General features: G+C 38.8%; 4 protein-coding genes across 14 annotated transcripts in view; 2 read left to right on the top strand and 2 right to left on the bottom strand.

Annotated features, from left to right (window-relative positions):
* The window catches only part of dlk2 (delta-like 2 homolog (Drosophila)), a 45,408-nt gene extending 35,742 nt beyond the window's left edge, over positions 1–9,666 (top strand). For 2 of the 3 annotated variants that reach the window (XM_067422614.1, XM_067422613.1), the window contains exons 3-6: positions 221–317; positions 478–608; positions 683–827; positions 7,498–9,664. In XM_067422614.1, coding sequence (XP_067278715.1) covers positions 221–317; positions 478–608; positions 683–827; positions 7,498–8,272 — 1,148 coding nt within the window. In that variant the 3' untranslated portion in view covers positions 8,273–9,664. Of the gene's footprint in view, positions 1–220; positions 318–477; positions 609–682; positions 828–7,497 lie in introns of all 3 variants that reach the window. The other variant, XM_067422615.1, reaches the window with a different exon arrangement.
* A 137-nt stretch (positions 9,667–9,803) lies between these two features.
* Positions 9,804–13,250, bottom strand: dnph1 (2'-deoxynucleoside 5'-phosphate N-hydrolase 1). Its single transcript, XM_067422626.1, has 4 exons — positions 12,983–13,250; positions 12,757–12,828; positions 10,688–10,798; positions 9,804–10,387 (listed from the first exon to the last, which is right to left on the bottom strand). The coding sequence occupies exons 1-4, from the start codon at positions 13,116–13,118 to the stop codon at positions 10,269–10,271; spliced, it is 438 nt and encodes a 145-aa protein (XP_067278727.1). The 5' UTR covers positions 13,119–13,250; the 3' UTR covers positions 9,804–10,268.
* A 936-nt stretch (positions 13,251–14,186) lies between these two features.
* mea1 (male-enhanced antigen 1) lies at positions 14,187–19,154 on the top strand. 6 transcript variants are annotated; one of them, XM_067422620.1, is made up of 4 exons: positions 14,187–14,312; positions 14,541–14,835; positions 16,738–16,843; positions 18,425–19,154. In XM_067422620.1, exons 2-4 carry the CDS (start codon positions 14,551–14,553, stop codon positions 18,586–18,588), a joined length of 555 nt encoding a protein of 184 aa, XP_067278721.1. In that variant the 5' UTR covers positions 14,187–14,312; positions 14,541–14,550; the 3' UTR covers positions 18,589–19,154. The 6 variants fall into 6 exon arrangements, with proteins under 6 accessions (XP_067278721.1, XP_067278724.1, XP_067278725.1 ...); XM_067422623.1 differs by having other exon boundaries at positions 14,197–14,312; positions 14,544–14,835; XM_067422624.1 differs by having other exon boundaries at positions 14,216–14,386; positions 14,544–14,835.
* ppp2r5d (protein phosphatase 2, regulatory subunit B', delta) overlaps positions 19,042–24,586 on the bottom strand; it is an 83,633-nt gene continuing 78,088 nt past the window's right edge. For all 4 annotated transcript variants that reach the window (XM_067422607.1, XM_067422608.1, XM_067422606.1 and 1 more), the window contains one exon: positions 19,042–21,399. In XM_067422607.1, the coding sequence (XP_067278708.1) occupies positions 21,262–21,399 (138 nt within the window). In that variant the 3' untranslated portion in view covers positions 19,042–21,261. The remainder of the gene's footprint in view (positions 21,400–24,586) is intronic.

The raw sequence follows: 24,586 nt of genomic DNA, 5'->3' as shown, positions 1-24,586 counted from the left end.
GATTTACACTACAAGCTATCAGAATTTCATCTTACTTTTTGACTAAAGAAATATCAGCAACTGCACCACATTGCATTCATCTTTCAGGGTTTAGGTTTTTTAGGTTTAGTTTAGCAATATTTTAGTTAGCTGCCAAGGCAACATTTCTGATTGCTGATTTATTTATGCATAAATTCAGTTTAAAAAATATCTGTCTCAAACATGTATGCTTCTTTCACAGTTCCGTTTTCCTCAGTAGAAACATCTCCGACGGCCTCAGCCAGTAACTGCACGTGTGAACTTGGCCACGGAAAATGTGCTGAAAACGGTGACTGCAGGTGAGACGATTCATGGGGGTGAAATGTATGTGACTTTCAGATGTCATGTTGGCAAAGTATATTTGGCCTGTGCAAGCTTGTTCCTGCTCAGAAGACTGTAAACAGATTAACAGTACAATGAACAGGGTATGTAGGGTTAACTCTGGGCTCTGTGCGGCAGGTGTGACCCCGGGTGGGATGGGCCGCGGTGCGACGACTGCGTGCGGATGCCCGGATGTGTCCATGGCTCCTGCCATCAGCCCTGGCAGTGCACATGCATGGTCGGGTGGGCAGGCCGATTTTGCGACAAAGGTGATTAATTATTTATGAACATAAGTGGCTAATGCTTAATTAGACTGGCATGACAGACTGGCTTGTTTCCGCAGATATTTACGTGTGCTCGAGAGAGCAGCCGTGTCAGAACGGGGCGACCTGCGTCTTGAGTGACTCGGGGGATTATAGCTGCTTATGTCTTGAAGGCTTTCATGGGCGGGACTGTGAACTGAAAACTGGGCCTTGCCAAAAGACCAAGTGAGTGTTTTTCTTTTTTTTTAAATACAATGTAAATGCTTGCTCATGTTTTTAGATAAAATAATAATGCATTTTATTTGTATTGCACTTTACATTTGGAACAAATCTCAAAGTGCTACAGTTAAGATCATTTTAAAATGGCAAAATACTAATAGATTTAATAGCTAAGACATAAGCTCTCCCAAAAAGAAATGTTTTAAATCTTTAAAAAGTCTCAAGAGCTTGAGGTGCCCCCAGATGACCGGGTAGGGCATTCCAAATTTGAGGAGCGGCAGAAAGCCCGATCACCTTTAGTGCTGAGCTTAGTCTTGGGAAAATCGAGGTGGTTTGAGTTTGTTGAACGAAGTGATCGAGCTGTAGTTGAAGGTGTGAGTAGTTCTTTCAGATAGGAGATAGATACTCTGTTTGATATCACAAATCGACTTTCTGTTTCTGTTACAATGAACCCCTTTATGTGAGATCCGTAAATAGGGGATTACTCATGATATGACCGCTTTGAATAAACTTTTTTTCGTTAAGATGTGATCCTTAACCTATTAGCACACAAGCCCAGACACACTGGCACATGAAGTACAACAGCCTGGTCAATTTGCAGCCTCCAGAGTGCAATCATGTAATTCAATGGGCTCATTACCGGCCCTGTAATAGACTGCGAACACCGACACGCTGCAGCTCGGCCCTACGGTTCTTCAGATGACGACCAAAACAACCTGACTGATTGGTTTCCAGGGAAATGATGCCGCATAACTGGACCAGTTGCTGTTCTAGCGACACCACATTACTGTTTAAAAAGAAATGTTTTATGGTTTAGATGTGCACATGAATGATGTAGTGAGGAATTATGCAATGTTACTTTATCTTTGTGTCTGATTCAAAGCTAGCAGAACACTAAATCTAACGAGCTTTAACTGATAAAAATAACCATCAGTTTTACCCATCCGGTCAAATATTGCGCAAACATCACTAACAGCTTAAAGTGGTCAATACTGGCAAATTACCATAATATAAGCGGGATAATGCACTTCTAGCTCTGCATTAAATGACTTAAATGCACTTGGCGGAGACAACCACTCTTCTTCTACTTCGTGTCGGGTGGTTCTTAGCCTCCGTGTCATGCATTAAAATTGTTTAATGCACAGCTAGCAGTGGATTTTCCCTCACTTATTTGGCAGGAGTAACTTATATTGAATTCAAAGTGCTATGTAGTGTACTCACCTAAACCATTATTAGGAACACCTGTTCAATTATCTAATCAACCAATCACATGGCAGTTGCTTTAATGCATTTAGGGGTGTGGTCCTGGTCAAGACAATCTCCTGAACTCCAAACTGAATGTCAGAATGGGAAAGAAAGGTGATTTAAGCAATTCTGAGCGTGGCATGGTTGTTGGTGCCAGACGGGCCGGTCTGAGTATTTCACAATCTGCTCAGTTACTGGGATTTTCACACACAACCATTTCTAGGGTTTTACAAAGAATGGTGTGAAAAGGGAAAAACATCCAGTATGCGGCAGTCCTGTGGGCGACAAATGCCTTGTTGATGCTAGAGGTCAGAGGAGAATGGGCCGACTGATTTAAGCTGATAGAAGAGCAACTTTGACTGAAATAACCACTCGTTACAACCGAGGTATGCAGCAAAGCATTTGTGAAGCCACAACACGCACAACCTTGAGGCGGATAGGCTACAACAGCAGAAGACCCCACCGGGTACCAGTCATCTCCACTACAAATAGGAAAAAGAGGCTACAATTCACATGAGCTCACCAAAATGGGACAGTTGAAGACTGGAAAAATGTTGCCTGGTCTGATGAGTCTCGGTTTCTGTTGAGACATTCAGATGGTAGAGTCAGAATTTGGTGTAAACAGAATGAGAACATGGATCCATCATGCCTTTTAACCACTGTGCAGGCTGGTGGTGGTGGTGTAATGGTGTGGGGGATGTTTTCTTGGCACACTTTGGGCCCCTTAGTGCCAATTGGGCATCGTTTAAATGCCACGGCCTACCTGAAAATTGTTTCTGTCCATGTTCATCCCTTTATGACCACCATGCACCAAGGTTATTTTCGTAAACGAAAACTGAAACTAAGACTAAAACTATTGGTCAAAAAACATTTTCGTAAACTGAAATAAAATTAAAAAATCTGAATAAATAAAAAACTAAAACTAAACGAAACTAACTACTCTTACTAAAAAACTAACTGAAATAAAATAATAATTAGCAAAAATAACTATTCGTTTTAGTTATTAATAAGCTCTCTTTAATGTGGTGGAAAATCTGACTGTGGCGGTTGAGGGAGTGTCTGTGTATTGCGCTACTGCGCGTGAAGTGATCTGAGGAGGAGATTAACCGCTGTCCTGTGACGGATGCGTGCAGACAGGCAACACACCGCTAGTCCTAAACGGCAGTTCACAAAGAATCAATGCGTCCGTGGCAGTGAAATGGGAAATAACACAAGGTAATGAGATGCACGTTGAACTTCTTTTAACTTAAGCTCGCTGTTTTAGAATGCCGTTTCTTACGCGACGAGAGACGCAGGCGCAAAAGTCAGCAACTATAGTAGCAAGTACTAGCCTACTGTGCGTTTGAGATTTCATGTTTGCATAATATTGACAGGCTCAAAGGTGTTATCATAATCATTTACTACTAATAATATTATTATCTGTGTGGAGACATTTCCCCACAAAGTAGGGAATATCAGGACACACATGCACACACGTTTGTTTCACTATATAAGTGAGGACATTACATAGACTTCCATTGATTTTATATCAGGTTAATGATATTTTATATCCCCTAACCCAACCCCTATCCCTAAACCTACCCATCCCAAGAACGTGCAAAACAATAGATTTAAATAAAAACATGTTTTTGCCGATTTATAAGCCTTTTTAACTATTGAGGACCAGTCAAATGTCCTCACTAGTCAGTTATCATAATATTTTACTAGATAAGTGAGGACATTGGTCCCCTTTACAATTATAGCACAACACACACACACACACACACACACACACACACACAGTGTGTGTTGGCTGTATTCAGATGACTTTAGCTGTGGTCTTACGCTGCTAGCCTACATTGTACTACTGAAGAAATTAAAATAAGCTTTTAATTGTTTAACAATATTTCATCTTCGGTATGAATGAGTTTGTCTGGAATTTATAATTTTTACTTTTATATTTTACGTTGCATTTATTTTGTTCTTTAAGATAGATCCTCTGAGTATTAGCCTATGTCAAAAATATCAAATATAATTTTTTAATATCAAAATATAATTTATTTCATTTTTTATCTCCAGATCGTTGTTTGTATAGGTCATAGTTTGACTCAAGCTTTTTTGCTCAAAGGTGAAGACCCAACTTTATGCATGTTTTGTAAGACCGTCCTGGGTTTAAACAATAATGCTTGTTTATCAAGTTTTTTACTTAAGGATGTTTAGTAAGATTAAACTCTACACTTCATTATGGTAACTCTGCTAAACTATAATTACTAAAACTAAAACTGAAAATAAATAAATAAAAACTAAATAGAAATGTATTTGCAAAATAAAAACTAAACTAAAACTAGCAAAACCATTTGTAAAACGAACTAAAACTAAACTGAAATTTGTAGCAAAATTGAAAACGATAATAAAATAAAAACTAATTTCAAAAAGCAAAACTATAATAACCTTGCCATGCACCTCTGATGGCTACTTCCAGCAGGATAATGCACCATGTCACAAAGCTTGAATCATTTCAAATTGGTTCCTTGAACATGACAATGAATTCATTGTACTAAAATGGCCGCCACAGTCACCAGATCTTAACCCAATAGAGCATCTTTGGGATGTGGTGGAACGGGAGCTTCTGCCCTGGATGTGCATCCCACAAATCTCCATCAACTGCAAAATGCTATCCAATCAATATGGGCCAACATTTCTAAAGAATGCTTTCAGCACCTTGTTAAAATCAATGTCATGTAGAATTAAGGCAGTTCTGAAGGTGAAAGGCGGTCAAACACAGTATTAGTATGGTGTTCCTAATAATCCTTTAGATGAGTGTAAGGTTGCACTTTCTACATGGTGAATGGCACATAGTGCAGTATGATATAGGGGTTAGGGAACGATCCATACAGTGTAAATATGCTTTCAGTTGAAGCGAATTAAATCTGGGTTCACGTTAGTAAAAAATTCCTGGCAAAATCATGCATTGCCTGGGAATTGACAGGGGCTGCTAGCTCTATGCTCGATTGTGAGTGACAGGAAGTATCATAGGCCCAGGAATTGGAACTACACTGGTTATTCTGAATTTTTTTGGGTGTTAACACTTGGCATGTTTGGTTAGATGAAAAAAAATCCTGGTGAGATTGCGGTTCATTTGAATAATTGTGAACGCTGTCATCCAAACCCTGTTGCACCCACCAAACAAGCGGACCGAGACCAATGAAAAGATGGGTCTCATCCGCTTCCAAATGGTTTGAATGAAATATGAATGCAAACTTGACCAAAGACGAGATCTGTCCCGAAATGTATGTAATAAAAATCGACCAATCAGGTTGTGAACATATCCCTATGCCTTCTGGTTCAGTGTTCAAATGCCAATGTGAACGATAAGCAGCTAAAAAAATGTTGTCTGGACCAAATGAACCAAGCGAAACTAGTTGTGAATGTACATCATTTCTCAGAAAACAATTTGTTACAATACAAGTTCAAAAAATCTCAGTGACAATTGAAAATTATGTCATTAATTACTCGCCCTCATGTCGTTCGACACCCGTAAGACCTCCGTTCATCTTCGGAAAACAAATTAAGATATTTTTGTTGAGATCCGATGGCTCAGAAAGGCCTTCATTAGCCCCGTTTCCACCACAGGAACTTTACCCAGGAACTAGGAACTTTGGGTGGTACTTCGTGTGTTTAGACCGCAGGAACCAGGGTAAAATTGAAGTTCCGGGTAAATATTTCCCCCTCCAAACGGCCCTGCTCGCGAGGTAGTACTTTTTCAAAGTTCAGGAACTTTCGAGGGCGGGACTTGGGCGCTGAACATGCTGATTGGTTGAGCTCACGCAGTTCAACCGGCATTTTTAAAAGTCTTTTGCGAGGTTCGGTCTCCGTTCAGTAAATATCAGTCTTGCTCTCTGTCTGGTGGCGCACGGTTGTCTCAGCCACCTCACGTTCAATGTCCGTAATAGCTGATAATAATATACATTGTCATTTTAAATCTAGCTTTACAAGCTTTCTGAATATGCTGCAGCTGCATGCTGCTGAATCTGCATATTAGTGCTCTTTTCTGTCGTTGTTAATTACCTCTTTAGTAAACCTATACATAACCAGCAAAAGCAGCAAAGCTTGAATCTCTTCCATACTCGTTATAAATTTTTTTTTCACCATGTAAACGACCTGACCGATTACTTTTAAGTGTGTGTCCTTACATGACGTGACGGCGCGCGCCGCGCTCATGTTGACAAGAGAGGAAAGTACATTTTTCTGAGGGGTAAACTTTTTATTTCGTAAGTTATGAAGATAATGTTGGAGTAATGACACAGCGTATATTGCCCCAGGCAGTTTTTACTTTAACTGCGCCTGACAGAAGATTTTTTTTCTGAGATGATTATTACACTTTACAACAAATAGCTATAAATAATACTGTATTAGTCCTGGTGGCCGTTAAGAGTTGCTATGGCTACAGTTAACACACTCCAGCTGCTGGAGAAAACAGCGTTGACATTTTTGGTGCGGCAGATAAACTGCATGTGACAAAATGATTGCGATTGAAAGTCATCACATGTAAACACCAGATCGGTTTAGATAACGTCTCATGTAAACAGTTCACTAAATCTTTCAATCGGTACACACACAAATGATGTCCTTCACTGATTTGGAGGAGCAGTCGCGCGCAGTCCTACATCACCGGAATAATTTGCCTAATCTTCTCTGAACTTTATCGCGGTCGAAACGCAGACAGCTGCAGGTCTGGGGGGAAGAAAAGTTCCTGTAAAAAAGTTCCTGGTACAAATTGTTCCGGGTAATTTTGGTGGAAACGGGGCTATTGACACCAATGTCATTTCCTCTCTCAAGACCCATAAAGGCACTAAAGACGTCGTTACAAAGCCCATCTCACTACAGCGGCTCTACAATCATTTTATGAAGAGATGAGAAGAGTTTTTGTGCGCAAAGAAACTAAATAACGACTTATATAGTGATGGGCCGATTTCAAAACAAAGATTCGAACGGTTATGAATCCGCGTATCGATTCATGATTCGGATTCCAATGTCACGTGATATCAGCAGTTTGACACGCGATGCAAATCAATACGCTGATTCATAACCGTTCTAACATTGTTTTGAAATCGGCCCATCACTACACAAGTTATTTATTTATTTTGCGCACAAAAACTATTCTCGTCGCTTCTTAAAATGATAGTAGAGCCGCTGTAGTGAGATGGGCTTTGTAACGACGTCTTTAGTGCCTTTATGGGTCTTGAGAGAGGAAATGACATTGGTGTCAATTAAGGCCTTTCTGAGCCATCGGATCTCAACAAAAATATCTTCATCTGTGTTCTGAAGATGAACGGAGGTCTTACGGGTGACGAACGACATGACAGAATTTTCATTTTTGGGTTAACCAACCCTTTAACCTTTAAAACATTGTGACAGTAGCATAAATCAAGATATTTGTTTATTTCTTCAGGTCCCCCTGCAAAAATGGAGGTCTATGTGAGGATCTGGGTGGTTACGCTCCAGAATTGTCTTGTCGATGCCTGGCTGGCTTCACGGGGCCCCGCTGCGAGACCAACATGGACGACTGCCAGATGCGCCCTTGTGCCAACGGTGCCACCTGTTTGGATGGCGTGAACCGTTTTTCCTGCCTGTGCCCCGTGGGTTTCACCGGCCGTTTCTGCACCATCAACCCGGACGACTGCGCCAGCCAGCCATGCCTCAACGGAGGACGCTGCATAGATCGAGCCTCGACCTTCCAGTGCTTCTGCCCTCCAGGATACACCGGCAGAACTTGCGAGATTCCCGTCTGGGAGTCGGGATCTCAAGCGGTGTCTCCGTTCAGGGGCGAAGGAGACAGAGTTACGCAGAGCAAATCGGCTCCGGGAAATCACTCCCGTTGGACCACTCCTAACGGGGACAATAGAAGCTCGTTCAAAATTTCCGTGGTGACTCAGCATGGGGCGGAAGGGCTGTCAGAGCTGCAGCTCATCATCCTGCTGGTGTTGGGGGGCATGACTTTGGTCGTGGTGGCAGTAACAGCTGGTCTGGTGCTGCGTGGACATTGCCAGGACCGATCGGCTCGCTGCCAATGCAGACCGGCCCCCACACACCATCGCCCATTCCACCGATGTCGGACGCAGCGGCAAAACTCTGTGCCTGCACAACAGGAATGCAAGATCAGTTTCCTCCAGTCTCCGGCTCCAGCCGAGCTCGAGAAGAAGAGGATAAACACCGACATCATTTAACCGCAGAGATCGAGCAGCTGCTCATTTTGAAGTAAAAGGCCACTTCTGACCACTCAAAAGATAAAGACTGATGAATCTGAGAGTCGGCCGCTGAATGCAGGTGGTCATTATCCAGAGCGATTGCACGGAAATTAAGAACCAATTAGTAGTTGTATTTTAATTATCAATTTCCACAAGTGGGGCATGTTCTGCTGAGGGAACATTAGGTCAGTTTGAGTCAATTACCTGGTCTGGAACATTATTCCGAAGATAAAAAATGTTTATCTATGTAATATTTTGTCAAAAATGTAATAACTTCCTCTGCCTCTGAAAAAGATTTTGGCTGATCTCACCAAGCACCATTTGTGATGGAATTGAGAGGTGTTTTAGTGCCATTCTGAGTCTGTATTTCCTCTCCCAAATTGTATTTTTTTCTAAAACTATTTTTTCCTATGTATTTTTTTGTGGGGTCTTTTTTCCCCTCAAACAAAATTGCTTGCTTGCTAACAGCATGCGGCACCAACTTTGGCAACCAGAAGCAGGTTTTTTTTTCTCTCACAGAAAATAATGGTTAATATTTTACAATAAGGTTAGTTTTTAAAGTATTTATTAATCTTAATATTCATTCCAACAATTACTTATACATTATTAAAATCAAAAGTTGTATCTATTAATATTATTCAATGGGTCTGAGCTGACAAACTAACAATGAAAAAGTCGTATTTTAATCAACTAACATTAGTAAAGATTAATAAATATTGTAACAAATGTATTGCTTATTGTTTATGTTAGTTACTGCATTAACTGATATTAACTAATTGCCCCTTATTGTAAACTGTTAGCAAAAATGTAATTATTTGAGAGGAAATAAAAAAAATGTCCCCTTGTTTCGGGGCTTTCGTAATTTTCATAGAGGCAATTTTCAAGATCCAATCAGTAAAAAAACTGATCAAATTGAATCACAGCATACACTTTTCTCATTTAATATACTGTATTAGCTGGAAATGTCACATTATGAAGGCAAGGTGGATGCAGATGCTGTTTCATGTTGATTTTAAGGTACACACATCCTGGGAACTATTTGTTGATATGACGTTTGTACTCAAAGAGTATACGGTAGCATTAATGGGTGTAAAATAACAGGAAACACTAAACCACTCAAGAATATCAAAACATCCATCATGTGTTAAATTAGTATTGTATTTTGTACAATCTAGCCACATTACTAGAGAAGCTCTTTTAATTTCAGATGTATGTGTACACATTTTTGCCAAGTGTTCAAATCGTAAAATGAGTATATGCTAAATGTTATTTTTTGAGAATATGGTTTGTTTTATGAACATACTTTTTTTTTGATGAAAATGTAACGTTCCCTTTAACATTATTGTGATGTTATTTTAAGTGGTTTAGATGGTAATATCAGTTTTATGGGAATGATTTTTGTGATATAAAATGATACATAAAGAACAGTATTCTTAAGTGCAAATATAATTTATTTATGTAATTTATTGTTGAAATGTATATTTGTTTTTTTTTATTGTAATGTGCATTTTTATACAGAACTGTGTGTATTAAAGTTTTTAACTGTGTAATAGATAAGGCCCATGTCTAAGTCATTCTACAAAAATACCAGGTGTCATCCCTTAAACTAAAAAGACATCAAGTGACCCCTGGTGGACAATTCAAACCATCTGCAAAACTGATAAATGCATTACATGATTGGATCAAAAGCATGTGGAAATTACCTTCTAATAATTCTGTCTGGTTATCTCAGTTATTTCTAGATTTACTATACTAGAAATTACTACAAAATGTTTATTTCTATGACACTAACTAAGTAACAGCAGTGTTAACCTGGAAGAGATTTAATCACACAATACACAGCTTTGTTGACTTTTTCACTGAAAATGTAATATAAATGCTTATGGCTTACCAAAGTAAAACTGTCCAACTGACTTTGAGCAGAGCAGCATAAGAGAGTAGAGCTTATCTGTTATAATTCGCTGGCATGTGCTCATCAGTTCTTGGTGATACTATTAAAATATTTCTCCAAGAAACTCTCGACTTCATCCTCTGTGTAGTCCTGTACACGGAAGAGGGAGTTCGTCGACGCTCCTCTGATCATGGCAGACAGCACTGGAGGGTGAGAGATGATTCAAAACCAGGGTCACACTTCATCAAAAATTCAACAGAAATAACACTCACATTCTTGAATACGTGGTTTCTGGGGACGCCCCATAGGCATAATGATTTTTGTATTGTACAAACCATATGTTATTTGAATTTCAAAGAATAAAAAAACATTTAAACAATATAAACAAACCATTTTTTAAACCATATTTTTAAGTTGCAATACCTATGTTATTATACACATTTGTGTCCTCATAAACCACATATACCTGTACAGACACACACATGTATTATATGTCTTAATACCTTTTCCAGAAGAAGGTCTGAAGAGACAGAGAACCCTCTTGTTCATTGCTACAGCTCGTCCAAGTTCATAACCAACTCCCAATGAGGGCTGTGTCACCTCAGCTACTATCACTGATGCAGAGAGAGAAAACTGCACTGTAATGAGAGTCCTGAGATGGGTCTGATACAGCAAAGCATGGTTAATGAATGACAGTTCTATCATGACAACTGTCTGAAGAGTTTAGCATGGTAACGGATTTGACAATGTTAATGTATTTGATCTTGGCGGAATAGATCTGCTACACTGCAGAGCAACTAGCGACTTGCTACTGCCAATACACAGACACTCTGCTGTGAGCATGTAAGACATGCTGCTGCTGCACAAATAGCATAGGAAAACTGTTAGCAGATCCTTACAGATGGAGCTGGGGAAGGTGGAGGCAGGGCTCCAGAATGCATCCTTTTTTTCAGCCGGTGAGACATAAATTTCCAGCACAAGTTCACCTCTAACAAAACTTTGGTTTCCATCTTCCCCAGCTCCACCTGTATCTACTACTGATAATTTAATGTACTATTTGTGCAGCAAATAGCATATATAAATGGCAAAGGAAATGAAAGCGAAACTTAACTGCACTACTCATTTGTGCTTCACGGGCCATTTATCACTTTGTACCAAAAATAGGTGAAGTCACGGGCCGATCTCGAACACACGGCACGGTTACTACACAGAATTCACCACAGAATTACAAAATTAATAACAACACTGCAAAGTCTGTCAAACAGTGCTGATGAAGAAACCAGGAGAAGCATTGTGCCAAGTTTTAAAAGGCTCAAGTCCACAAATCAGCAACATTCACCATGGATTTAATGTAGCATCACTAACTTTAACTATGGTGTTGTTGAAGAAATAGGCAAACACTTACAAGTACTTCACATTTTTATTTCAAGCACTGCAAAACTCTATCATCATTTTTAATGTGATGACCAAAACATTATTTGTTCATCCTTCAAAGATTGTCCTTACTGATAAAACTAAAAGTTCCAAGATGGTTCTTTGCCTCCACATTGTGATTTTAAATAATTTATTGCACCGCTAGCTGTGGATTAAATTTACTTTTAAAAAAGTCTACTGTATAATTATTTTCCCCATCTGTACATAAAAAAACAAACAAACAAACAAAAAACCTTTACACAAAACTTTACTGAAAACCCGGCACTTTCAAACCTATCATTTTTAAAATATTAAAGATCATTTTGTATAATCGTAAAAATGTCCACCTGTAACTGAATCAAGTAAACGTAAGAATAACTTTATAATGTTAGTAGCCTAGGGCTGGACCAGAATATTTGAATATTTAATAAATGCATACAAAATACACGTGTGAAGTCTGATGTTTCAGAAAATATAAGGGGTCACTAACTTTGTCAGTTATTTAATTATTTTTTATGAAATGTCATATGGTGTGACAGAAAGAATTAAGACTATAGAGGTGTCACAAAAGGACATTAAAACGTTTATAGTGGATCCAGAAAAGTTCAATTTTTGAACAATTCTGGGACAGAAACTTTGCATGTGCTTCAAAGTAACAGGACCTTAATTGGGGTCCTTCAACTAATTAAACTTCAGTGAAACTGCCCGGTTTAAAAACAGGATATGGTGTCACACCATAACCAGTTCCTATGCTTTTAGAAATATATGGATGAAAAAATTTTTTTATTGTGATGTACTTAAATAGACACGTCAACAACCCATCTGCTGGACTGATAAGTGGCCATATAAATATCGGCAACTGCACTAAATTGCATATTTTTTTTTAGCTCAGTTTGGGTCTCAATAAAATGTTTCCTCAAGTATGACCTCCATATTCTCCTTTATTATACTATTATACATGTCTGTGTCTGTAGTATCATGTATAAACTACAAAAAATATATATGTATTATGCAAGCTTTTTGTAAAATGTGACGTGTAGAGAATCACATTTGTTTAATTTTATCATTTGAAATGCTATTATGTGTGGATGCATGAACAACACTTCTGAATAACAATGAGGTGTGCCAACTTTATGAACATGTCATTATGATCTCTCACCATCTGACATAATCAGCCACTCCAAATCTCGGTCATGAATCGCTTTATCCCCATCCAAAGCGCCATCTTCACCTGGATCATGGACACATGTTTAGTGCATGACTGTGTGGTTATTTGCAGTTATTCATACACATTATCAGAACACCAAACACGATATGAAATGTATACATACTAAAGTCCTATAAGAGGTTGTGTAACTATGAGAAAGAGAGTAAAAGAGAATCACCCTTTTCAGACAGACTGTCACAGCTGACGTGCTCTGTTAAAACCTGGCCAAACTGCTGTAATTTCTTCACTATTCTTTGGTAAACATTCACGTCCTGTCTCCCTCCTCGGATACTTCCACAAAAGTATATGTTCATACTTTGCAAATGTCTTCGACTTTCGACGAGTGTAGTTTTCTCGATAACAACACAGCGCTTTCTAGTTTGGACGGGAAGTTCAGACAAAACTACTGCAAGTTCATTCCTTTCCCGCTCAAACACACACGTCACGGAGAAGCGCGCGCCACCCGGTGGCGATGTTTACACATGCAGCCATTTTATTTATTTATTTTGCTGGGCCATAACCCATTTTTATTATTATTCAAACAAATGATTCAAATAACTGATTTCAGCATATAATAAAAATGCTTCATAGGACAGATATCACATATTCTCAAACATTAAAGCCAAAGAAAGAAAAGAAACAACAACAGAGAGAGAGAGAAAGAGAGAGAGAGAGAGAGAGAGAGAGAGAGAGAGAGAGAGAGAGATAGCCTATTTAATACAACACTGTTGCTTTATAAATGTAGCCTACCGATTTATTTTTTTATTTCAGAATACATATGAAGCCTACATACAGTAACAGAGAAAACATTCATATCAACAACAACATTAGCAATAACAAAATAACACACTAATGCACATACATTAAGAAAAGCACAGTAATTAAAAAGTTAAATCACTATTTTAAATGAATCATGAAGCCTCAAAATAAAATAAAAACATTCTTAATTATCTTAATTAGTTTACTTACACACACACATTATATATATATATATATATATATATATATATATATATATATATATATATATATATATATATATATATATATATATATATATATTGTGTGTGTGTGTGTTCAAGTAAATTAATTAAGATAATTAAGAATGTTTTATATATATATATAATATATATATATATATATATATATATATATATATATATATAATATATATATATGTATATATATAATATTGTGTGTGTGTAAGTAAATTAATTAAGATAATTAAGAATGTTATATATATATATATATATATATATATATATATATATATATATATATATATATATATATATATATATATATATATATATATATATAAACAACATGTCAAGTTCATGGTCAAGTTATATTTATTTATTTACGTACACATCTTGCTCGTCGACGTATCATGACGCAATCAATGCGCAGTTCTGCTTCTGCGCAGGACCGGAAGCAAATAATAGCTCTCCAGATACAGATACCTCTGCTCAAAACATTTGGATAAAAGAGCTCGACAGAAGATACAGGTAACAGAAGATGACCCGAGATCATTTTCTGCACATGGTGAACAGTCGCATTCATTAGTTAATACCCTGGAATTGTAAGTGTATATGACTTAGCAGGGTTTTATAGCCTAAGCTTACTTTGACAGGTGTGTGTTTATACCACAACAAACATTATTTTCTCGTAACATGTCAAGGGACGCGAGGGCCGTGTGAAATGAAACCGTTGTGCATGCTTACTGTGTCTGTTAGCAGCCAGTGAATGGAAGTGGCGAGGGCCCGAGAGATGGGTCCAGAGAGAATCTTACCGAGCTCCGAGGAGGATGTGGTGCAGGACCGGCCTTTAGACAGCGCTGTGCCGGAGGAGTGGAGCGGAGAGGACATGGAGGAGGAGGAGGAGGATGGTGGAGCTGGAGACGAGGACAGCGCTGGATATTATTACCAGCCTCTAAATCAAGACCCAGACGGGATGAACAACTCCCACACAGAGCCAGCGGATGAGGGAAGCGCCGCGGAGCAGCTCCAGGAGGTCCAGGACAGAATAGAGGTAATTTAACTTACATGAAGTCTTTCAGTTCAGTTTTATTTCATCCGTTTAGGAAATTAAGTTTGCACAGGTGCCACACACATAATTTATACAATCACATATAACAATTCATATAAAAATTGACAGCATATTATCCATGATTACAATTTATTTAACATAGAAATAGCATTTGGGATGAATGAGTGTTTAAAGGGTTAGTTCACCCCAAAATGAAATTTATGTCATTAATAACTCACCCTGCATCGAAAATACATTTTGATCCAAAAATAACAAAAACTACGACTTTATTCAGCATTGTCTTCTCTTCCGCATTTGTTTTCAAACCTCAAATAAAGATTAAAACGGTTATGATTCAGCGTATTGATTCATGATTCGGATCGTGTGTCAAACTGCTGAGATCACGTGACACTGGCGATCCGAATCATGAATCAATACGCTGATTCATAACCGTTTTAATCTTTATTTGAGGATTGAAAACAAATGCGGAAGAGAAGACAATGCTGAATAAAGTCGTAGTATTTGCTATTTTTGGACCAAAATGTATTTTCGGTGCTTCAAGAGATTCTAATGAACTAACTGATGTCTCATATGGACTACTTTGATGATGTTTTTATTCCCTTTCTGGACATTGACAGTATAGTGTGCATAGTATAGCGTACTTAGATACGCTCTCAGACTAAATATAAAATATCTTAAACTGTGTCTGAAGATGAACGGAGGTCTTATGGGTGAGGAACGACATTATTGACATTAATTAAATTTTTAGGTGAACTAACCCTTTAAACCTCTTCGTTCTCCCCCCGAATGCTCTATATCTACGACCTGATGGGAGTACCACAAACTCTCTATGTAAGGGTTGGGAAGAGGAATTAATGATCACATACTTTTTTTTAACAACGCGCTCTTAAAAAATGTCTTGAAGTGATATCTGTTGAACTCCAATAATCCTAGATGCAGTCTTGACATAGACAGAGTAATACATTGGGGTAGTATTGTAGTCGAGACCACCTAATCCGAGACCAAGTCTCAATCAGCTCCCTAGTTCAGTAGTAAAGGCACTGATCAGGGAGTCAGCCCATTGACTTATGAACAACTTACTGAACAAGGGAGCTGATTGAGACGCACCCAAAGACTTTAAAGGGGTTGAGGCCAAAACAAAGGCAGGGCAAGATCGAGTCAAGACCACACCAGCACTCCTTAAATTCATAAAGATCCACATTACCGCACTGAGAAATTACTTATTTTTAATCTATAAATATAATTAGAATAACACACTATATAGAAGATTCATCTGAATTGGTAAATTAAAAATGCATACATATTGTTAAAATATATGTAATGTTTGTATAAAAGCAATATGTGCAGTCATGCTCAAATTCTTGCTCATGTGATATTGCTTGATTATATCATTACACAGTATTATAATTGTAATAATATAACAATCTCATATGAGTACTTTAGTGCAACAATATCTTGAATTTTGTGAGTATTTGAATTCATTTGACACAATCCCTCATTAATATCTGCACTGACACCAAAATAAATCAAATTAGAAATAAGTTATTGATTGCATCTGACGAGAAAGTTTTACATTCAAACATATTAATGTTAATAATTAAATCGGACAATGCAACAGCAATCCAGTGCATCCCAGCAGCTGTGGTCTTGAAACAAAATCCCAAGTCCTCTATGTCTGAGACCGAGACAAGACCTTCAAAAAAATAAAAGGTCTTAAGACCGGACTCGAGCACTATAGCTCTACTTTTGGGTGCTTGAAATGTGCCCATTGCATCCTCATCATTCTGGTTAGCAAGTATGGTTTACCCACTTGTTGCTTGGTTTCATGACATTTGGATTGTCTTGCTGAAACCTGATGTTGTCATCTTCATCAATGTTTTGCAGGCCATGGGTCTGTTCCTGCCCCAGCCTCCTCCTGACAGCGATGAAGAGGAGGATCCCGAGGGAGCTGCTGCCTGTAGAAGTCATGCCTCCATTCCCATGGATGAAGGTGAGCAAGAGGACAGTGTGTGTCAGTGTTGGACTAACATTTCATTTTCAATCAATGCAATTGGCCTTATAAAATAAAGTTAAAGTGATAGTTCATCCAAAAATGAGTTTGGTATGTAATGACTTATCTTTCTCATCTCTGTGTGTGTCATAACTCTGTCTGACGCACCCACCGCTAGCCTAGCTTAGCACAAAGACTAAACGGCTCCAGCTAGCCTACTGCTCTAGCTGCTCTAAATTGTCACTTATTGAGCAGTAGGCTAGATGGAGCCGTTTACCTCCAGTCTTAATGCTAAGCTAGGCTAGCGGTGGGTGCGTCAGACAGAGTTATTGCACACACAGAGATGAGAGCGGTGTGTGTGGACTTATCTAACTCTGGGGATACGTGAATAAGCTAAAGTCCCAAAAATGTGCCGTGTTCATTAAAAAAATAAAAAACACTGTTATTGTAGTTATTCAATGGTAACCACAAATTAACCTTGGTTTTGCTTCAAATCCATAGTTTATGGTAGTTGTGTGCTTATACAAATGGTAATTTATACGGCAAAAACATGGTTTTACTATCTAACAGAACCATGGTAAATTTTCGTAAGGGTATGTTTGTATTATTCATTATGTACAAAAAGTTACTAAGCAAAAGGAGTTTAAATCCCTACATTAAAATAATATAATAAAGAAAAACAAAAGAACCCAAACACTGAGTGTTACCATATATTTTCAAACCTTGAAGTGTTGCTAATATAACCCATTGTGTGCTTCCTGGACATTTACATGTAGAGAACATACTGGTGTGTTATGTTCCTTACATTTTCTTGAATTGGTCTTAAATTTACCTTCATAAAACCTGCAGAGTACTAAACTGCAGTGGAGAGTGAACTGAGCCATGGCGAGTCGTACCACGCAGTGGAAAAGCACAATATAGATGTGTTAAAAAATAATACCAACAATTTAACTTTAATATATTAATTTTCAGTTGCACTTTTTTTGCAGTATGTACACTTTCAATATACTTACCATTAATTGTTACTACTACACTAAGTATATAGTATGCACTAGGGCTGTGTGATATTGAAAAAAATGCGATATTTGATACGATATTGCTATTAGTGTGTAAAATCTATTTAAATTATATTTTACAAAAATATTTAAATATTTAAAAACTGAGAATGATACCATTTATGTTTCACATTCTTTCTGGGAAAAGAAACCAACAGTGTTTTAGCAAAAATTTGTCACAAATCGGATAATAATAATAATAATAAGTAATTTTAACAAATGTTTCGGTGTGTGTGTCAGACAGCGCGAGATTGTAATGAGTTGTTTTCCACAAGTTATTGCATTTAATAACTCTTTTTAACATCAAGCAAGTCACATAAGTAACAGTCATGAGGCTAGTCTATTCTCTTCTATATATGCGCCAACCTAAAATGTACACTTTTCACAATGTTTAAGTAGTCTTTTAAAATCATTCAGATATAGCGTGCCATTGTGATATTTCAATATATTGCACAGCCCTAGTATGTACATGCGAAACAGGACTGTAAAATAAAGTGCCACCAAATGTTCTCATTTGTGTTCACAGATCACGTTGAGCTGGTGAAAAGGACCATGGCGGCTATCAATTTGCCGACGCTGGGAATCCCTGCCTGGGCTCAGGAAATCTCAGACGACCAGTGGAAGGACATGGTCCAGCAGACGCTTCAGACCAGACAAAGCTCTGCAGGTCTGAGACTGGACCACAAGTGAAGCCTCATCCCACCCTCAACACATCTCATACACAGAGATCCTGACATTTGCTCATCTCAAACAAACCCCAAGGCTCATTTATCATCCTGGCTGTGGTTTATACCAACTGTGGACTGAAATTCTTAAAGTATAGTTAGTAGTTTTTAATTGCTTTGAATAATCAGGATACTTGCTGTGCAACAGTTCAGAGTTGGCAATTTTTCCTCCTGAAAACACCCCAGACATATTTCAGCCTCGTCTCAAGGCGGTTGTGTTAATTATGCAGTAAGTTCTTTTGCTTAATTACTTTTTTGTAAAGTGAAGTTTGGCAAGATTTAGTGGTTGCCTTTGTATGACAGTATAAACGTGTAAATGGTGCATCTCAGTTTCATTAATCTGATTGTTAACAATGTCCAACGAGTGACCGATCCTTTATGTATTTCACACGGCTCGAGCAACACAAATGGCCGTCACGTCTTTTGTGTTTCTTTATTGTTGTTCTGTACATACATGAACATCTGTACAAAATATGACTTTCATACTATGTAATGCTCAACCTAATTAAAGTACAACATATGTACATATGACCTGGAAAGCAGCTTAAGATTAGTGTCAGACTTGGGAAGGAGGGCTGGGAGAGGAGGGAAACGGTGAGTGTGGAGAGACCCATACTTTCTTAATTTCCCTGTTTCTGGTTGCTGCCGGACAAGTTGAACACTGGCCCCATCCGCCTGTCAAGCTGCATTGAGGAAGAAAACATGCTGCGTTCAAGAGTGAAGTTGCCTCTGATTGTTTCTGGAATGTTTTGGTCTATTTAGAGGCAGCAAGGTTGGCAATTCATGCTCTTGATTGCATTGACAAGTCATTCCTGTACCCCGACTGGCTGAGGTGATGTAACAACACTTCAAACAGCTAATGATTTAAAGACTTCACCTCTGCACTGCATACTATATGCCGTAATAGCGCAATTCGAAACGTATGCACACGTTTGGAAAAAGGTGTAGCAGCTTGAATTCACAAGAGGCGAATTACCTTGAGCTGCACACTGGATAGCAAAGTGTTGCGTTGTCCAGCAGCCTGTCGGAGGAATAAATGTTCCCTCACTATTGGAATGATCAAAGTGACACTTCACGGGACAGACCTTTACAACAGAGAGGGGACATCATACGTACAAGCAAACAGAACTAAAGAAAAGATGAAGTTGGGTGCAGAAAGAGGGGATACTGAAGGGCAAGGGCACAATCGTAAGCAATATACATGACAATATACAGTACACTACAAGTAGTCGCAACGGCAATCGCTTTTCCATATATTTAAGCCTGGACAGGTAAGCGAGGATCTTTTCTCTTGAAGTATATAGTCCTATTCGGAGGATTGTATAGCGCTTGATCGTACACTAGACCAGTGGATGGTTTTCCTTACCGCTCTAATACCTGAAAATAATATTGCTTAGGCGCTTTAAAGTGAAAACAACAGCAAAATAAGACGTGCAATCTTGGACAGGATGGTAGTTCTCGATCTTTTCGACAGGAGTTTGTTTTTCTTTCTCGTCTAGTGCTTATACATCAGAAAAAACCTATGAGACAAAAACGACAACTTACAAAAAAAGCTAGGAGGTGAATGGAGGAACAGAACCAGTTTAAGAGGTCTTAAAAAGGAAAATAAAACACGGAGTGTGGACCAATAGGTGCATGCGTTTAGATCACATTTTCTGCGGACTGTAAACGGACTGTATACTACTTTTACTGCATTTTCATCAAGCGCTCTGCTGGTGGTGGATATAGAGGTGATTGCTTCCACAAAGCTCTCGAACGTTTTTTGTTGATCGTGATCATTAACACAATCATGGAGGAAAACAGCTTAGGTCAATCTCTTTAACCTCTGCCTCCTAACGTGTGGTCATGACCTCAAAAAGGACTTCAGATGACTAACTGAAACATTTACAGCCCCAGGTCGCTATGGAGAAACGATTTCACAGTCCCATCTCAGATGAACGAGCAGACCTGTCTAGGGAAGCATCTGAAATAGATTCACAATCCCATGCGAGTTGAAAAACTCAAACTTGCATGTTTAATTCATAAAGCTTGTTCACTAATTAGGTTTTGTATAACATCAAGAATAACCCTGATCTCCCCCGTTTGGCTACCATCCCACACCGGACAAATCCAGTACAGGGTCTCCATATATCCAGTAACATGATTCATTTAGTTAAGTGTGGCCCCTTCATTGCAGACACGACAGATTTACAGAGGCAGTGATTGGAATACAGAAGCTCTCAAGCAGCGGTGAAAATGGGAAGGGGGAGCATGCGGACAAATGGAGACGGAATAAAGTGGACAAAATAAACAGGCGTGTGGAGAGAAAAACAAAGCAACCACAACAAGAGCATACTTCAATTTTTGTAACCCACACTGCTTTCTACCAACCCAGCGGTCGCTTCTATTCGGTGTGGGGATCAGCAGCTATGCGTCGATTTTGGAAAGAGTTTGTGCACGCATGGGAGTCGGGGCAGAGTGCATGGGAGCTCTCCACTGCTCTGTGGACTGGGCTTTTGCAGACGGGGCTCTCCAACAGTGAGGGAGGAAGGAGAATGGATAGAGGCAGAGGAACAGAGGTGCGTTACAGCAGGCGACAATTTTGGACCAAGACGAGAGGAAGAGTTTAGGCGCGGTGGAGGGTGGCGGTGCTCCCCCGTCAGAGGGCTTCCTGGTTGGCCGTCAGGTACTCCTCTGCTCGCTTGTGAGCTTCCAGGGCTTTTATAGTATAGACGTCCTGCGGAAGCTCAGACTTTCGCCTCATCAAAACCTTGTCTTTCTTGATGTCTTTCATCCCCTGAAAAGAATAGAGTTATATTCCTGAGACAGTGCAAAACGAATGGCCCAAATAATGCATACGTTTTGACATTGATGTGTAGCTTATGCATACAGCTGAATGCATGGCCTTTCAATCATTCGAACAAAGGGGCTCAACATATGTGCACTAGTAAGTTTCATCTTTGTCCAGTGTTTGCTCTCTCTTCAAATGTTATGACTGATAAAAATGTTCGCAATTTTTAAAGCTAGTTATGGCTTATCTATTAACCCTCCCACATCCCTTAGCATATGTGTAAAAATGTATACCTTGGGCTTGAGGAGGGGTGGGCAATATAAACTATAAAGATTTGGTAGAAACCAACTGCTTGAGGATTTGGATTATTGTGTCGATAACTCTCGTGCTGCGTTGTCACAATGGTTTATCACTTTTGTAGATTTAATTAGTGTCTTTGTAAAGACTATGCAGTTTTTTTACATTTGATTACTTTAGCCTATTTTTGTAATTTTTATGGTTCTAGACCTATGTAAAAAAAAAAACTTCAAGCACTGTATACTTCATTTGTATCCTGGCTCTGTTGTATTTAGTGCTTGTAATGTTTTTTCTTTGTTCTTGTTTTATTACGGACTCGTCTTCAAGCTTGAGAACTTTTTATTCGCGTTAGTTAGGCAAGTATTGTTTTTGCTGTGATACTGAAATTGGTGTAAAGAAACATGAAATTGCATGGTACTACCATGTTGATATTATATATTTTAAGCAAAAATAACTATATTGAGATATATATTATATATTATTAATACACGGCTCTGTCGAATACTTGATTCTGATTGGTCAATCGCGCATTCCAGCGGTACGTTATTTCCAGATAACTCCCGCTCATCCGGGTACTACGAGTTATCTTGACCGGTGCTGCTTCTATGCTTAACGCTGGCGCCATCTTGTGGCTTAAACAGCCGTGGGTTACAATGGAAGACTTCAAGGCGGGTTTCCTTTATAAAGTTTTAAATATGGATATTTTTCTTACACAAATGCATCGATTCGAATCAGAAGGCTCTCTTAACCCATCAGAGCCGTGTGGAGCACGTTATTTGACGGACAGCTGCATTTTTTATGGACTTCAAAAACAGCTACATCTACTGCTGGGATTAACGTTAGCCTGGACTTTTTAAATATAACTCCGATTGTATTTTTCTGAAAGAAGAATGTCATATACACCTATAATGACCTGAGGGTGAGTAAATCATAGGCTTGGTTTCATTTTTGGGTGAACTAACCCTTTCAGCATTCATTTTCAACATTTAGCAGTAATAGATAAAGACTTAAAGCAGTTTGGAACTGATTTTCTTCGCGGAAGCTTTGCGTAAGAGCTAATAAAATAGTTAATCTCAAGACAATATTTTGTGTCTAATAATTATTTATTTGAGACTAGTAGCCGTGTAATAAGCGGGATAATGTACACCCAGCCGGTTGTTATCACAGAATAAACCTCTTCAGAGTGATGCTCTGCTTCGCGTCGGGGTCCTGATCACTCTGTCAGGGTTTATTCTGTGATAACACCCGGCTGGGTGTACATTATCCCTTACTTATTGTGTCTCTCCTTAGTATTGAGGAATTACAACGTGGATGGGTACAAGGAAAAATATAAAAATGGAATTCAATTTATAAAATGGCTTACCCAATTTTTTTTTAATTATATTAATTATTCAGCCTTATGTTGTTGTAAACCCATTTGACATTTATTTGGAAGACAAATTAAAATATAATTTATGGGCAAAGAACCAATGAGGTTCATTCTCATGTTACGCAGCACGTTTGACCTTCCACAGGAACCAATGAGGTTTGTTCAAGCAAGTATGGTTTATGTTCGATGATTAATGTTTATATGTAATAAAAGCCTAAATTCAATCTGTTCATTATATAAAGTAATTGTGACTCTTCAGAAAATTTTGAATAAACCACTTAATTCCTGTAGATTAGTTTTACAATCTCTTCATGAAGTGTCAAAGTGGTAGTTTCAAATGGAGGGACAGAAATCACTCAGATTTCATTAAAAAGATCTTCATTTGTGTATTGAAGACGAACAAATACAGGTTTAGAAGGACATGAGGGTGATGGATTAAAGGGGGGGTGAAACACTCAGTTTCAGTCAATCTCATGCCAATCTTGAGTACCTATAGAGTAGTATTGCATCCTTCATATCTCCGAAAAGTCTTTCGTTTTATTATATTTGTAAAAGAAATATGGGCTGTACCGAGTCTTTCCGGAAAAAACCGAGCGCCTGGAGGCGTATCGAGTGGGCGGAGCTAAAGAATGACATATGCGCAAAGCGGTGAAGTCCTCAAGCGTGGAGAAACCCATCTCAGCTATCTCAGCTAATAGATATGATCCAGAATCTAATTCGGAGGCTGAAATAGAAACAGCAACAGCAGGACGTCCGTCTTTGTGGTATGTACTGTATTTAGTGGCCTGTCAACATGACATGATTCGGTTTATGGACTATTGTATGCGACCAAACCTTAGTAGCAAGCAAAGCGGTTTTGCACGTCAGAGTAGTGTAACGTTATAAGTTACATAGAACAACAATGAAGTCCGTTAGTGCATTTGAATGACGAAGCACGCGATCGTGTCGTTTACTGATGTTTACATACGCGACGATAAGCACAGCACAGACATCTGAAGCAGTTTTACTTACCGGCTGCTTCCAGGACCGAAGCTTTATCGCTGGGACGGCTCCGTCAAAAACACACTTCTTGGAGTGTGGAGATCCACTTTGCGATGCGACTGAAGCATTTTTGCGTTCAAATCGGTTCAAATGCAGCGCTGCCTTCCCGGAATGCTGTGCTGAAGCGTTGAAGTCGCTTAATGTCAAAGTGGAGGAATGAAGTGGAGCGCGGCGCGGACTATAACCGATCTGCAGCTGAGAGACTGTTTACGGCGTGCATTTCCTCTCTCGCGCTAGTGACGCGCGTGCGCACCCTACCGGGAGAAGAGCCCGTACGGCCCATACAAGGACCTTCCGATCTTTTAAAGGGGGGGTGAAATGCTGTTTCATGCATACTGATCTTTTTACACTGTTAAAGACTTGGAATCCCATACTAAACATAGACAAAGTTTCAAAAGTTAAGGTGGACGTTTGATGGGAGTATTTCTTTGTCAAAAATACTACTTCCGGTTAGTCATAAGTTTCGGCAAGTTTTTTGAGATCATG

Source organism: Pseudorasbora parva, chromosome 17, assembly GCF_024679245.1.
Source record: "Pseudorasbora parva isolate DD20220531a chromosome 17, ASM2467924v1, whole genome shotgun sequence".
NCBI classification, from domain to species: Eukaryota; Metazoa; Chordata; class Actinopteri; order Cypriniformes; family Gobionidae; genus Pseudorasbora; species Pseudorasbora parva.
The sequence above is the reverse complement of the archived record's forward strand: the minus strand, read 5'-3'. Positions and strand labels throughout refer to the sequence as shown.